The sequence below is a fragment of the Miniopterus schreibersii genome (assembly GCF_964146895.1).
Source record: "Miniopterus schreibersii genome assembly, chromosome: 1".
In the NCBI taxonomy this organism is placed as follows: Eukaryota; Metazoa; Chordata; class Mammalia; order Chiroptera; family Miniopteridae; genus Miniopterus; species Miniopterus schreibersii.
The window spans coordinates 63,600,143-63,616,532 of record NC_138101.1 but is presented as its reverse complement, the minus strand read 5'-3'; the positions used below and the strand labels follow the sequence as shown (position 1 = coordinate 63,616,532).

Below are 16,390 nucleotides of genomic sequence, written 5' to 3'. Positions count from 1 at the left end.
CAAAAAATATATATTGTAAAAATGAATTAATTTTGTATGTGTTGATATAGTATTTAATTTTTACTTTCCTTAAGGACAGAATCTGTGTAATATGCATAATTATTTTCAATAATACTGTTAAATTTAATGTAACTAATACCTAGAGACACAATAGTGCTGTATATTGCTCTGGTGTTAGCCATTAACATTTTGTATCCTTATAAACAGAAAGAGGTCTCATTTTGACAAAAATCTGGGCATAAATTGCTCACATCATTTAGTCCATTCTAGCCTGAAAATTTTGGCTCTGATAATCAGATAGAGTTCATCCAGTTCAATATCTGATAGATGCCTTATATAGAAAGGGTTAAAAATGGCATAATATTTGTTGAAAATAGCTGAACCAAATCCTAGTGTTTGAGTTATATGGTTTCTTATGTGTGCATAAAAATTAAATTATGCTTGGGTTCTTACATATCCTTTCTCTCATCCCACAAGCAGATAGTAACCCATTATCAATATGTCCTTATTGTTTCTATGTGTAATCAATATAAAATTACCAAGGAGATATTTTTATTTACTTTCTCATAGTAAGTGATTGAAGTCTAGTGTGTATTTTACGCTTACTTCACATTTCAACAACTCACTAGCCATGTGTGAGTAGTGGCTACTATGCTGAGCAGTGCAGACTTAGGATCTTAATACTTGCCTAGCTTCTTGCTCAAAATAAATCTTTAAGTACTGTTTTTTGTTTGCTTGTTCTGCTTATTTATATCTACAAAAATTTTGCTTTAGACTAAGAAACTATTCAATTCAAAATGGTCAACTGCTTGTCAGTTAATGAAATTATTTTTAGTTTGCTGAAGTTCTCTGAATTACTATATCTGAAAGCTCTGTCTTATATCTGTGCTACTCTTTAGTGGATGTTGCATTCTCTGTAATTTTTTTTTTTTATCCTCACCTAGGATATTTTTTTTCCCATTGCTTTTTTTCAGAGAGAGTGGAGGGAAGGATGTTTCTCTCTCACTGTCTCTCCTCCTCCCTTCCACTCTCTAAAAAAAATCAACGGAAAAAAAATCCTCAGGTCAGGATTAACAAAAAAGAATATTGTCAATGGTATCATCCTTTTGTTTTATACTGTTTGGAAAATTTAAATGTATATAATATATTAGTACAATCATGCAATATATATGTACATATAATTTGTAAATAAATAAAGACACATATATTGACAGTACATGCTTTCTTTTCAGCACTTGATCAATAACTTTGTAGAATAGTACACTAGCCAGCATATAATAGTACAAAGACTAGAATGTAATTTGTTCCTCAGAGAACTGGCTATATTTAAATTTTTAATTTAATCTATACTCAAATCACCATGTCAAATGCTGATTTGAGTATAGATTAAGCCACCAAGAACATTTGGAAATAAATCTGCATCCACAAAACTTTTTGCATAATTATGAGCAAATTTTATCTATTTACTATTTAATATACTTTCATTCTTGTGGAGCTTATGCAATGATCATATTTCAAATAAAAAAATTATACCACCCATAAATGAGGCATATATAAATAAAGATATCAGCACCTCCTGTACAACTAATTTTTAATTTCTCCTTTAAATGACAGCAAATTAATGTGTAGCACAGGAATTATATATCAATCATAGAACCCTATAATGTACAGTATTTGCAGATATCAACAGATGTTTGACCTACCACCCCATATTTACTTGAATAGAACCCTTTCTCCTCTTACACAAAAAATAAACAAAAGCTGTTACTAAAATAAATTTTTAACAAATTTGTATGAATACGTTTATGTTTCTTTGGAAAATTGTCTCCAAAATATTTGAGGGTAAAAGTGCGGGTAACAAAATTATCATCACTATATAATTCCATGGAACTACATCAGACATGCGTTTAATTTTCTAAAATTAAACCACCACAATGTAAGTGTTCTTAGGAAATAAAGAAGGAAAGAAAAGGAGTGAGAGGCAGAGAGGAAAAAGAGAAAGTAGGGAGAGAAATAATTTAAGTTGTTTGGATAATACCCTTTCCATTTTCTTGATTGGGCATAGCCCCAGAAGAAGAGATGGAAGACATGAATCTTCAATTCTGTCATTCTCGCCTCTCATCATGAAAAGGTTTTGTACGAATACGTATGACCCTACTGTTTTATTATGCATAAAAATAGGTAAACGCTTCTTGGTTATTAGGAATAAAGAGCAAGCATTTACATAAATGATCATAATGTGTATTATACTTATGCAGTCAAACCAAGATTTAGTCACTGTTATCTAAAACCTTACGCTGTCCCCTAGGGTCCCATGCTTGGCTTCCCTCCCAGCATCCTTAGACATCGGGTGCATGCTCTCCCACACTCCCAGGCTTTAAATGCAAGAGTATAGCTTCCTTCCCTAAGGGGAACCTGGTCTGTTACCATTTCCTCTGCCCCTTTCTTCTCCCCCCAGTGGCCCATGACGAAGGCTTCGGAGTTCTTGTGAGAAGTGAAATACAATGAGGAAGGATAATTAAACCAGCAGAGTGGGCTCAGATAAGCGCAGGACTCAGGTTCTGAAGCCACAATGGGCAGATTATTTCCCAAATCCTCTTACTCAGGAACCCCTTTCCTTAGCCTTCCCTTACCTCCTAAACCTTCCCATTTTTTAAGAGAAGTTGACAGAATCCAGAATCCACTGAGCACAACATCCTTCAACTGAGTCACACGCTCCATTTTTTTCTGTAACTACCTATTTTACTATTCATAATAGTTGCCTGAATGTCAAAAATACTGATAGTCTGTGGGCTGCAGGAGGACAAGCTTCATAGCTGATTGTTTCCTTGTCACATTCCTGGAGAGAACGATACTGAAATCATACCTGAGAAATGACTAAAGCAATGAATGAAAAAGGGCTACTCCTTACGACCACTCTGGGATACCAGGAGAGTCTCTCTCTGTAAGCAAGACCTAGAAGGAAAGGCATGACCTGGATTCCTCTCTTCTTCTGCAAAGAAAGACTTCCTTAAGCCCCTTGCATTGTAACTACTTCTAATTTCATCATTGTCACTTATTATTTGTCATATCATCTCCACTCATATGTAAGTCCAAGGAAACTTAATCACAGACTTACCATATGCTGTATGGGTAAGTAAAGCAGCAGTGTAAACTAAATGGATTTCTACACAACCAAGTGATTTTACAACTTAAAATATTTTATCAAAATATGCACAATTACCAAACCACCACGATGATCCATTTTATAATTTTGAAAAATGATGTGTATCATACAAAGGAATTTTTAAAAAGTCATGATTTCATTAGGGAAGAAAGAAGCTTTCGTTTGTAACTCAAGTAATTTCTAGATGATGAATTGGCAGAAAGAAGTAATTTGCCTTTAAAACATGGTTTAATTTAGAATTAGTAAGCAGGAAATGTGAAATCTCTATTAACGTTACTTATGGTTTATGATATATTTTCACAGACCTCTCTGGGAAATAATAACCCTTGATAATTGTCACTTTCAGTATGCATTTACTTTGAAGCAGGGTTGTGTCAATGCAATGATCAGGTTGCCTCAAACTCATTTCTATCCACTACTGTTTTCATCATAAAAAAATATAAAATGGAAGACACTAGTCATTACCAGTCACCCTACGTCCATTTGTGCAATGATCATTGCAGGATTTTTAAAGAATATATTCTGAACTGGGAAGCTAAATGGTACAGAATATTCACAAATTAGAAGTAAAGAAAATTTACTGTGATTCCTTTTACCTGAAAACATTTAGATGAAATGCACTACAATAACAAGAGGGAAGTAGTTAACATTTATTAAAATCTGCATCTTGCCTGGTGGTGTTGAACGAATTCTGTTGAAACCACTCACCCTCATAATTACCCTGTAAATTAGATATTTTTTCATTTTTAATTTTTAAGTGAGGAAACTGAGGTTCAAAGATTTCAGGTGTTTACAGGAGATTGCTAAATTATGTTTAACACGAAATCCCTGCCCCCAATAAACTAATAAAGGAGGGCATCGCCTCTGGAATATACTAATTGCCTGTAAGACCTATCTAAGCACAGACTACTTTCTCCAGCTCATCTGCTCCAGCCAAAGCTCAGAAGTCAGGCCTGCCCACCGGCCCATGAGACTAAGGATACTGCTGTTCACCTTCATCAGTACATCCTCATGGCCAGGCCCTGAAAACCAAAGAGCCAAATGTGCAAAACTGCATAACCAAGTGTATGTATTTAGATTGCTGGTGGGGTATGTTTATCCCAGAGAAATAAAGAAATCCAATTCTTGTTTTTCAAGAAAATACATCTCGGGGTTTCTGATTTACCCTCTGTGCTGTACGGCCTTCCAGGGAGAGCAGAGTCCTCCAGGAGAAACCATGGCCTCTCCAGGTGACAGAGATTAGAGGGAGGGGGAATGAACTCTGGGGGTGGGAGCTAGAGGAAAGGGGACCTGAGAAGTGATAGCATAAACACACAGGCAGAAAGTTGAGTGAAATTCTGAAAGCCGGTAACACCTAACACCTGGCGTGGCCAGCTGTCCCCACAACCCGCAGCAGGCTACACCCACCCTCTCAGAAAAAATCCCCTGAGAGGCGCTGCTGACTTACCGGTGAATGGTCTCGTTGGTTCCGAAAAGAACAGTCCACAGCAAATGTCTGAGACCAGGGACCTCAGCAAAATATCCTGAGGTTAAAAGAGTTAAAAAACAACCTTGGAGAGATTTTTTAAAATTTATTTTATTGTTGAGAGTATCACAGACGTCCCCTATTTTCTCCCCTTCACCCCCCCCCCCCCCCAGCCCTTCCCCTGCCTGTTGTCTGAGTCCCTGGGCTGCGCGCACCCGCCTGCAAGTTCTCTGCTCCATCTCTCCCGCCCTCCCTGCCGCCTCCCCTCTGAGATCTGTCCGTCTGTCCCACGCTCCCGTGCCTGTGGTCCTATCTTGTTCGTCAGTTTCTTTTCTCCCTTAGATTGCACAGGTGAGCGGCTTCGTGCGGTGTCGGTCTGTCCCGCGGCTCGTTCGCTTGGCTGTGCTTTGCCTCCGAGCCCCGCAGCCCACCCGGGAGCGCGTCCGCCCGCCGAGCTCCAGGTGCCGGGGGCGAAGGAAGGCGCTCCGCAGGGCGGTGGAGGGCCCGAGCGCGCCCGGGCTGCCCAGGGGTTGGTCAGCCCCCACCACGTCACCAAAGCGGGGGCCTCGGCGCCTATAAAGCGCGTCCCGGCGCCGGAGCCTCAGCGCTCCAGCCGGCGCGGGGAGCTCCCGCCGGGCGAACCCGAGATCCCCCCTGGTGACAGCCCCTGACTTAGATCTCTCTCCCCAAGGACTCGCCCTGCCAGCCGGCCAAAGTCGCCCACTCCGGGCGCGGGTGGCCCCCGCGCTCCCCGTCACTTGCGGGCTCGGAGCACCCCTTCACCTGCCCGCGGCGCTGCCAGGGGGGCGGAGGGGAGGGCGCGACCCGGAGGCGAAGAACTTCAGGGGCTCGGCTGGGCCGGCGGCGGGCCGGCGGGGCGGCGGGCCTGCGGCCATGGCCTCTGTGCCCGGCGCGGGGAACTGGACGGCGGGCGCCGCGGGGGGCCTGGGCGAGGCGCGCGGGCCGGGGGCGGGCGCGGGGGCGGCGGCCGAGTGGCTGCAGCTGCTGGCCCAGGCCGGCGGCCTCGCCCCGTCCCCCGCGCCCGCGCCCGAGCCCTCGCAGCCCCGCGCCAACCTCACCAACCAGTTCGTGCAGCCGCCCTGGCGCATCGCGCTCTGGTCCCTCGCCTACGGCGCCGTGGTGGCCGTGGCGGTCTTCGGGAACCTCGTGGTCATCTGGATCATCCTGGCGCACAAGCGCATGAGGACCGTCACCAACTACTTCCTCGTGAACCTGGCTTTCTCCGACGCCTCCATGGCCGCTTTCAACACCTTGGTCAACTTCATCTACGCGCTCCACAGCGAGTGGTACTTCGGCGCCAGCTACTGCCGCTTCCAGAATTTCTTTCCCATCACGGCGGTGTTCGCCAGCATCTACTCCATGACGGCCATCGCGGTGGACAGGTGAGCGCGGGCGGGCGCGGGAGGGCCGGGCGCGGGCCGTCGGAGGAAGGGAGCCGGCGGCGGCCAGGAGCCTTGGGTAGCCCTCCCGGGGCTGCGCCCGGCTGCTTCCGTGGCCTGCCCCCCCAACCCCGACCCCTTGATCCCCACTAAGGGCGTCTGGAGGGACCGAAGGAGGCGAATGCGGGAGATGGGGAGATCTGTCATCCCAGCTGGGATAAAGTCACCTAGAAACTCTTAATACTAGCACATTTCTCAAATGGCTTCCAACAACCGCAGCAAAACTTATGTGTGTGTGAAATGTACTTTTTGGCCTTTCATCTCTCTGTCAGAGAAAGGGGAGAGCGGTCCCCCACCCTTCCTTCTGCTCTCTGGTTTGCTGGGCCACACCCCCACCCATCACCACACTCCCCAAATCCTAATCCCAGGGCCAGCCCTGGTTTGGCCCCCCAGGCATGGAGCATCCATCCATCCATCCATCCATCCATCCATCCATCCTCCATCCATCCATCCATCCATCCATCCATCCATCATCATCCATCCATCTGTCCATCCGTGGCAACAAACTCCCTCCCAAAGGCTGCCACCAGCCAGCAGCTTCCACAGTGTCTCTGGTTCGATTTCTCTCCCTGTAATCTGCGGAGACTGAGCTGGGTGAATCCTGTGCCTTGAACATTGCATCCAAATCTTTCCCATAAGGAGCAACAATGAACTCAAGGAATAAATGGTTAGAGAACAGACTGACAGCCGGCAGACAGAAGGGGGTTGGTGGGCTAGATAGAAAAGGTGAAGGATTAAGCAAAGGAAAAAAAAAAACCAACCTCATAGACACAAGACAACCATGTGGTGATTACCAGAGGGAAAGGCGGGTGGGGGTAGGTGGAAGAAGGTAAATGGGGGGTAAATGGTGACAGAGGGAGACTTGACTTGGGGTGGTGGTGAACACACAATGCAATATACAGATGATGGATTATAGAATTGTACACCTGAAACCTATACAATTTTATTAACCAATAGCACACCAATAAATTCAATAAATATTTTTTTTTAAATGAGACACACTAATTTATAGCTGTTTAAGATAACTTTTTAGGTTGTTCCCTTATCTACAGTGGAGATTCTGAGATATTCAAACAATTTTAAAAAGCTGGGTAGACCTCCAACATTTGTTTTCATATTTAAGTTTTTAAATTTTTTTTGTGTGCATTAGTGTTCTTATATTGAACATTATGAAATATGCATGCTTGTGTTAGGGCAATGGGAAATCCCCACCTGTTATTGAAGCTGGTTACACTTTAATTCAACATCATGCTAAAAAAAAAAAAAAATGAACCACACCAGTTGATGCCAGCCTTGGTTTTGTGATTGGCAGCTGCATGGGGGATACAGCGGAAGATTCACTGTAACTTCAAGTCTCAATATTCTCACCAGTGGAAAGAAAAGAGCACTTTTTTGACATTAAGAAGCCTGTGTCAAAATAAAATGAGGCTTAATAATTTTTACTACATTAAGCCACCATTATAAGAAAAGAACAAGTTCTTTCCGTAAGTCTACCCTTTGTGTTTATTTGAAATAGTGAGCACAGAGGTGCTGCTAACATCTTTAGAAACTTTCAAATGCCAGACCCAGAGGGTTAAACTGAAGGAGCAGTGCTTAGTTGCCACTAACTAGGAGAAATCAGCACAAAATCACATTTTTTTACAGCCTCTGAAACTGTCAATCATCGTTTCTCCTTTATTGCTGCTCTCCCACATGTCTCAACCATTCATTTTTGTAGGGACAGAAATAAAAAGCAACAAAATCAGTCCCCAAAGGGGAGCAGGTAAAATTGTTTCTAACCTTCCTCTACCAAGACAGAAATGAATGTTGCTTTGGTTTGAGTCTTTCTTTCTTTCTTTCTTTCTTTCTTTCTTTCTTTCTTTCTTTCTTTCTTTCTCTTTCTTTCTTTCTTTCTTTCTTTCTTTTTCCTTTATATTTCTTGTATGTACATGGTTTTTAATGTTGTGACCAGGAGGAGAGGCATTAGCACACCATGTTGTGAAATTCTCACTGTATTCTCAACATTTTAATGATGCACTTATGAAATTTGATGAAAATGTAGTATGTGTGAAATTGGTAGTATTTCAAGTAAGAAATACTTTCTGCCAACATTTATACCAAATATGAAATGGCCTTGGAGTTATTTTAATGGCTAGTATAATGCTATGTTATTACACTCACTGGTTTGACATTAATGAATATTGTACTACTTATTCTTTTCTAGAAAACATTCATTCCCTAAAACTATACAAAATTTATGGAGCATACAATTTGCAGCACAGTCCAAAGCACACTCAGTTTGGATACTGAAAATCTTTTTTAAAACTGTTATTTAAAGGAATACTCTTTGAGCACACAAGTAATAAAAAGAAATAGAGAAAAGCCTGTTTAAGATAATTTTTAGAATCAAATATTATACAAATATATCAGTTCTTAGAACTGCCAATAGTTTAGTGCAAGGAATCTCTCTGCATTGGTGTTTTATCAAGCATGAACTGGAAAACTGGTATTTGCAATTATTTGGTAGATTTAAGTTTGTAAGGTTGACCCTTCTGAGGAAGCTCAGGTGAGCTGTGGTGCCTCTGTTTATGGTCACCTGAACTCCCTGCCCTACGTAGAACATAGTTGACAGCCTATGCTCACAGAAATTATATTTTCTTATATAATTAATGCTTTATTGAAATAACCTTAAAAGTTATTTAACCCCTATTTAGTTTTTATTGACAAGGAAAACACCATTTAGACTACAATGTGAACACCTAACTTATTGAATAGTGACTGTTTTCTGTCTCCACTTAATATAAACTGAATTGGGTCCTCGCAGCCCAAATGGAAAACACTTAATTCAATCTGTCCCTCTGCCTAAAGTTAAAAGATCCTCTGAGCTTGGAAACTACTTCCCCTTTGATTCAGGCACATTGGGCTTTCCTTCAGCTGCAGCAAAATGCTTGAGAAGTGCTTATGACCTTAGAAATTTTAGACCTGAGAAGGATTGTAGATATTCCCCTCATGAACACCTGTATTTTACAAGTGGAGAACCTCAAGGCAGTGGTTACACCTTTTGTTGAGAAAAAGACATTGAGTTTTCCTTGAAGTTTTTGGCACTTCATTCTGCATTGGGAGCATTGCTGACTTTTCACTTCCACTTTTTAAAATACATACAATATTAGTAACTCCTAAAGATTTGAATGTGAGGTCACAGGTTCTGGTCTTATCCTGAAACACCTTACCTTCTGCTTTGCTGGAAATTCCTGCAAAACTGTATCTTTATTGGCCAACGAACCATCTTTCAGTTCTGCACAGTTCTTCTTGCCTGGAAGGCTACTTTGCCATCCCCCCTCCCCCCACACACACACACATAGTGGAATTATTTGCCAATAAAGAATCACTTTTTCTTTCCACCATCTTCCCTGAATTTGCCATTTTGAAATGTAACATTTAAATATAACATCTAAAAGATGCTAGGATCATGCAGTAGAGCCAGGATTCAAATCCCCACAGTCTACTCCCAGGCCCATGCTCTCCTAAACTTCTATACTATTATGGCTCCTAAGAAGTTGTGATGACTGCAGGGTTTAATTAGACAAAGTTTTCCTTCAATTAAATTAGAATTTAAGACTTGTTTATGCTTTGTCCCTTATATGTATACATAATACATTTTATATATAGATTACCTATCTTGAGAATGTAGATGTTAGAAAATTATTAATAGAACAGGTAACATAATAAAAATACTGTCATTTTTATTCAATTATCACATGTCCCATTCAGTATATGGGGATATTAGAAAATAGAAAATATTTTCTTACATTTTCTAAGCACATTTTTGAGTTTAAGTTAGAGACTCTAGGAAGACTTATTAACATAGAGGAAAGGACAACTTCTGGGCACATGGTCCAGTATTGATTGGAATATTTAATTACAGAATTTTGAAGATGACATTCGCTATTTTTCACAAAGATAACAAAAAATAATTTACATTCTTCAAACATAAAAACACACCTGACATGAATAATTATTAAAAGAAATATTTAATCTAAATAAACTAAGTTATGTTTTCTAGCCAAATAGATAAAAATTGATTTGATATACTACTCTTTATTTTTTAATTTCTTTAGGAAAATTCATTTTCATAAAGCTAACTGTTATGCAAAGTATTCATAGAATCTATTTCTTTTGAAATTTATTATGGGCAATTTAAAAATACAGTTATGCCTGGCCAGGTGTGGCTCAGCAATTGAGCGTCCACCTAGGATCCAGGAGATCCAGCTTCCATTCCCGGTCAGGGCACATGCCCAGGTTGCGGGCTCGATCCCCAGTCGGGGGCGTGCAGGAGGCAGCCGACCAATGACTCTCTCATCATTGATGTTTCTGTCTCTCCCTCTCCCTTCCTCTCTGAATCGATAAAGATATTTAAAAAAAAAAATACAGTCATAAAAATCATGAAATCTGAATCTCAAAGTTATCTCATCCAAATTCATGGCTTCATCTTTCATTTTTTAATAAAGAGCTCCAATTTTTTCTCATATTTAATTGGTTTTCTTCTAGATTATAAAGACATAACAATTTACATGATAAAAGAGATAAATATAAATGAATAAAATGACTTAAGTGTACTGTGGAAAATGTTACCACATTGCTGTAAATATTATGGATGTAAACACTTTTGTCAATTTTTTAAACTACTTTATCAGTCTTTAATTCTATTGCCCTGAGCCAATCTCCTCATTTCTTCCTACTTTAGAGAAAAACCATTGCCCATGCAGTGAGTGTAAGACTTGACTCATTTTTTAGCCCAGATGATGAACTGGATGAGTTTAGCTTAAGATCAATTACTTTATCTTTGCATTCTTTGCAAAATAGTAACTAAAACCATATTTTAGAAAAGGTTACTTTTAGGAAATTTATTATGACTCACTGGCATTTTCTACAATTTGTAGTTCTTGTTCAAAATTGGAAAAAAATCACATATTTGAATATGTCAATTCTTCAAGTTTCCAGGCACATGCATATAAATGTGGTAACATTCATATGAATATCCAATTTTTTTTAGTCCATAACCTTTACTTATAAACAATTTCTTGGTATTCTCCCAATTACTTCAAAGAGTCCCTAGGGAGGTCTGGGAGGGAGGGAGGGAGGGAGGGAGGGAGGGAGGGAGGGAGGGAGGGAGGGAGGGAGGGAGGGAGGGAAAGAGCAATGTCAACACTTCGGTACAGACCATGACAATTTCTTGGGAGGAAGAAGCCATGCCCTTCTCCAGATAGTTGTTTGGGGCACATTGCATCCAAATCTACAAAACGTGTAAGTTACAAACTTTGTCCTCTGCCTGAAATATTTATGATGTCTAATGTGTTCCAAATAGAACTTGAAAAAATGACCCTGTCCCTTACTTTTGCTCCATTAGCAATTTCTTAATGACTAGTGCTGGGGCTCAGCTCTGAACCATGTGCCCAGGATGATGACCTGTCCATACCTCTTCCTCACTGTGCCTCATCGCTCTGAGCATAAACATAAAGCATTTTTATTGAAGCTGGCTCCCTGGTACATTAAATAAATGCTGCAAAACGGACAGCTGGGGTGTGCAGCCTCACCACTTCATTAGACACAGTCAGGGTCTGAATGCCATTCTAGACTCAGCAGGATCTCTAACACACGAGGAATTTCTGGCCCGCGGATTTAACAGTCAGACAGAATTCTATACGTGCGATAAGGCTGATGTAGATTTGATTTGCTCTGAATGACGAGACTTTGGGTAATTTTATTTTCTCTTATATTTTTCTTTTTATGATTACAACAAAATGCACATTTTTTAAATTAATTAAAGTTCTGAAGATGGATGGTGGTGATGATTGCGCAATGTGAATACTTTATACCACTAAACTTTACACTTAAAAATAGTTAAAATGGTAAATCTTATGTTATATTTGTTTTACCACAATAAAATTTTTAAAATATTAATTAGTTAAATAAATAGTTTTTAAAGTACTTTTATAAAATAAATACTTTTATAAGTACTTATATAATGACTCTGAAGTACATGCGAAACAGGTTGGACTCCATAAGAGAAAAACCTGATAAAAATTTATAAAGATACTTTTGTAGTAGATGTTATGTAGTGACATTTAATTTTTTTTTTTTAAATATATATCTTTATTGATTTCAGAGAGAGGGCAGCAGAGGGAGAGAGAGATAGAAACACCAATGATGAGAGAGTCATTGGGGATCGAGCCCGCAACCCGGGCATGTGCCCTGACTGGGGATCGAACCTCCATCTCCTGGATCCTAGGTCGAAGCTCAACCGCTGAGCCACGCCCGGCCGGGCTGTAGTGACATTTTAAACACATTTGGAGGCTGAATTAGAAATCATGAAGACAATTGTGATAAGAGAGTACATTAACATTATAGTAAATTATTTTATAAGCTGTGAAATTTTCCCCCAGGAATTATATAAAGATATTTCATATATGTGGAGTGATTTAGAAGTCTGCCTAACAGTACAGGAATAAAGAGCTCAGTGTTTCTCTTATTTAGTTTGGTATGTGACATAAGTGTTTAAATATTCACTTAAGTCTCTTATTTTGAACTTGTATTATCATCTATGAGGTGTGTTTTTTTTATTTCACATCCACCCACGTATCAAGATTATTGAAAATTATCTTTTATGTACACCTGTAAGAAAAATATGTATATGATTATATTACTAAACAATAATAGATTCAATTGTGTTTTGGAGCTGATTTTTACTGGCTAGATGGAATCAGGTGTGCACATTTATTTCCAACGTTGCAGCCAGTCATGTTACTTCGGTAGCTTGAAATCATTGTAGGATTATTTACACCACAGAAATGTGGAAACACTAAGAATTAGGAGTTTTGTTTTGTTTTCTGGTGTGAGTTTTTTCCTCAGAGTGCTTGTGGTTCAAACATTTACCAGCATACAACTCACTATATTTGTAGTCACTCACTCAACAAATATTTATTGAAACCCTTTTAAGCACACTGGAATAAATAAAATAGACATGGCCCATACTCTAGTGACACTGTAATTAATGTCTCTAGCTTGACTCCCTCAGCTGTATTCCAGAGTCCTAAATCCAACCACCTACATGACTTCATCCTTTGGAAATCTTTGAGGCATCTCAAACTTTACATGTCCCAAATTGAGTTCCTGACATTCCTCCAAAATTTATTCTTCCTGCAGTGTTCTGGGGTCAAAATCTGAGCCTCAGGTGAAAATTCTTGGAAATATTGACTCATCTCTTTTTTCATACTCCATACCCAATCCATCAGCAAATCTAATCACATCTACTTTCAAAATATATCTAAAAGCTAATCACTTTTTAATATGTCTACTGCTGGCCTAGCTGGTTTGGCTCAGTGGTTAGAGCGACAGCCCCCAGGCTGAAGGGTCCCGGGTTCAGTTCCAGCCAAGGGCAGGTACCCCAGTTCCAAGTTTGATCCCTGACCACAGTCGGGAGGTAACCGATCGATGTGTCTCTCTCCCTCCCTCCCTTCCACTCTCTCTTAAAAACAACAGAAAAAATATCCTCGGGTGAGAATTAAAAAAAAAAATGTCTCCTGCTGTTTCCCTGGTCCAGATCAACATCATTTCTCACCTAACTGGTTGTCCTCCTACTCTTGTTCCTCCTTTGTTTGTTCTCAGTGCAGCAACCAGAGTGATCCTATTAATAATGAGTCAGATCCTATACCCCCTACAAATCTTCCAACGGCTGCGCAGTTCTGTGGGGTAGAAATCAAAGTCCTTACATGGTCTGTGAGAATCTATAGCAACTGGTCACTTGCCGCTCTCCGACCTCCTTGCTCCACCAGCCCTGGCCCCTCCGTTTCATCCACGTGCCCGGCCTGTTCTGCCCCGGATCCTACGCTCTGTGTGAAGCACTGACCTCCATGGCCATTACTCATTCCCTGAACTATTTCTAGACCCTGAGTACTCTATTTTAAACTGCTTTATTTTTTCTTTACCACATGTATCACCTTCTAAAATACTAAATAATTAGCTGATTTGTAATGTTTATTGTTTTTCTGTCTGCTCTCCTGGGTCGGAAGGCCCATGAGAACAAAGAAGAAAGACTATTAAAGTAAAGTTACCACCCTGGCCAGCGTGGCTCAGTTGGTTGGAGTGTTGTCCCGTGTACCAGAAGGTGGTGGATTTGATTCCCGGTCAGGGCACATACGTAGGTTGTGGGTTCAATCCTGGTCAGAGCACGTACTGGAGGCAACCGATTGATGTTTCTCTCTCCTCCCTTTCTCTCTCTCTCTGTCTCCCTCCCTCCCCATACCCCTCTCTCTAAAAGTTAAGTTATAAATAAATAAGTGAATGAAAAACAAAAATATATAAAAATCAATAACATATCCTCGGGTGAAGATTAAAAAGTAATCAAAAAATTATAAAATTATCTTACATTTGTAGGTTTGTTGTAAAGAGACAGAAGCTACTCTTACAAAGAAATGAAGTTACCTTTTCATTTCTCAGCGTATCTCATGTATGAACTGATTACTGTCTAAAACAGTGGCTTCATGTCATTTTCTATCTACTTATTCTGTTTTATTTTTCTTCATTCCATTTACTACTATCTATTTTGTTTACTAATATATTCATAGCACCTAGGATAATGATGCATATATTTGGCACTCAGTACAAGTTGCTTTTCTATCATTTTCTATCATTGAATAATTTGTGCTCAAATTTCCTTATTAAGGTATCATGAAAATATAATTTAAAATTTTAAATTAGATGTAAAAATAGGGTCTATTTTCCATCTTTATTTTTCAAGTTTAGAGGTTATCTATTACCTATTTTCATCCATTAGCACAGTTAAATAAGCATCTACACCATCACAACTTAAATACCCAAAGGTTTGGACATCCTCAGCTTGACGGGCACCATCTCTATGAGTTTAAGGATAATATAATGGAATTTCGACATGCCACTACTTACTTCAGAAAAAAGTTTGATATGATGTAGATCCACATTAGATAAAATTGAAAGCAATTAATTCCTAGTGTAACCAAAGAACTTACAAAGTTTTCAACTGTAACATTAAATATTTTTATTTGATCACTGAATTACTGAGAACAAATTGCCCTAATTTAAGCTGCATAAATCTCATCACTCATTACTTTCATACAGGAAATTGTTTTAAAAGGAGAGATTTAGAAGAGAAATGACCTATAGTCTAGTTCCCTGATGAAATATATTTCTGTTGAAAAGCTAGAAGCAATATCAAAAGAAGCTTTTTAAATCCTTAGATCAGAATTTTGGCATATTTTAACTCTCTTTCCATGCCAATTACAAATACCTAAGAACCACTTATAAGTTATTTTTTGTTTGTTTTTGTCTCAAATGTACTACTACATCTGTTATCTGTTTTTTTGTCCTAAGTATGAATTTCATGTTATTTAACATAGTTTAGGATAATTTAGATTATCTACTTGCCTGACATTATCTCTTTGTACACATTGTGTTATTTAATGTCATTTTAACCCCATAATAATACTCTGTTTTGTTTGTAATTTCCATTTAGCAAAGTTAAGAAAACTATTCTTTCCAAAAAATTCTATATGTGTTGAAATTCTCATTTATAAACAATGATTCACTTGCCGTCTGTACAAACATTCAACAACCATTTGCAGTCACTATTCAACAATCATGTTGACTACTACAGATACTTTTTAGGTGCCACAGAACACAGAGAAGAGTAAAATCACCATCTCCAGTGAGCTAAAAATCAAAGTAAGGGCATAATGTGCTGGAGCTCTAAGGAGGTAAAAACTAACTGGATGGAGAGAAGGGAAAAAATCCACAGTGAACATTCTGCAATCTGAGTGGAACTCAGTTGTAGGGCCCAGTTGCTGAACTTTAGAGTAAGGTATGAGCAAGAGAAAAATCATTTCGGCAAGGAAACCAGCATGTGAAAACCACGAAATTGTGAAAGGATGTTTGAGCTGGGTCATTTTCACCTTTCAGTTCAGATCTGCTAACTATTCCGCTCTTTTTTTCTGTCCCCTCCCCACCGGGCTGACTTCTATGGACTAACTGCGTGGATAGGGTTCCTTGCTGTCTGGCCTCTTCTTGGCTTTGCCTAATCGGAGACACCTGGAGGCGATGGGAGGCAGAGGGGAGAATAACTTTAAGACATATCTACCACATTTTCCTTTCAGAATTGCTGCAAATTTGCAAAGTCCCACTGTAATCATATCTCTTGTCAAGAGCTTCTGTCCTAAGGCTTCACTTCCTCATTTATAATCATAGGATCCTTTCGTCCCCCAGGCCTGGGACAGGGGACACTGGCTCTGC

The 16,390-nt window shown here is 39.7% G+C and overlaps 1 protein-coding gene across 1 annotated transcript in view; it reads left to right on the top strand.

Annotated features, from left to right (window-relative positions):
• TACR3 (tachykinin receptor 3) overlaps window positions 1–16,390 on the top strand; it is a gene marked incomplete at both ends in the record, with an annotated part of 70,751 nt that overhangs the window by 23,647 nt on the left and 30,714 nt on the right. Inside the window, 2 exons of the mRNA XM_081155164.1 lie at window positions 4,974–5,160; window positions 5,323–6,034. Coding sequence (XP_081011290.1) covers window positions 4,974–5,160; window positions 5,323–6,034 — 899 coding nt within the window. The remainder of the gene's footprint in view (window positions 1–4,973; window positions 5,161–5,322; window positions 6,035–16,390) is intronic.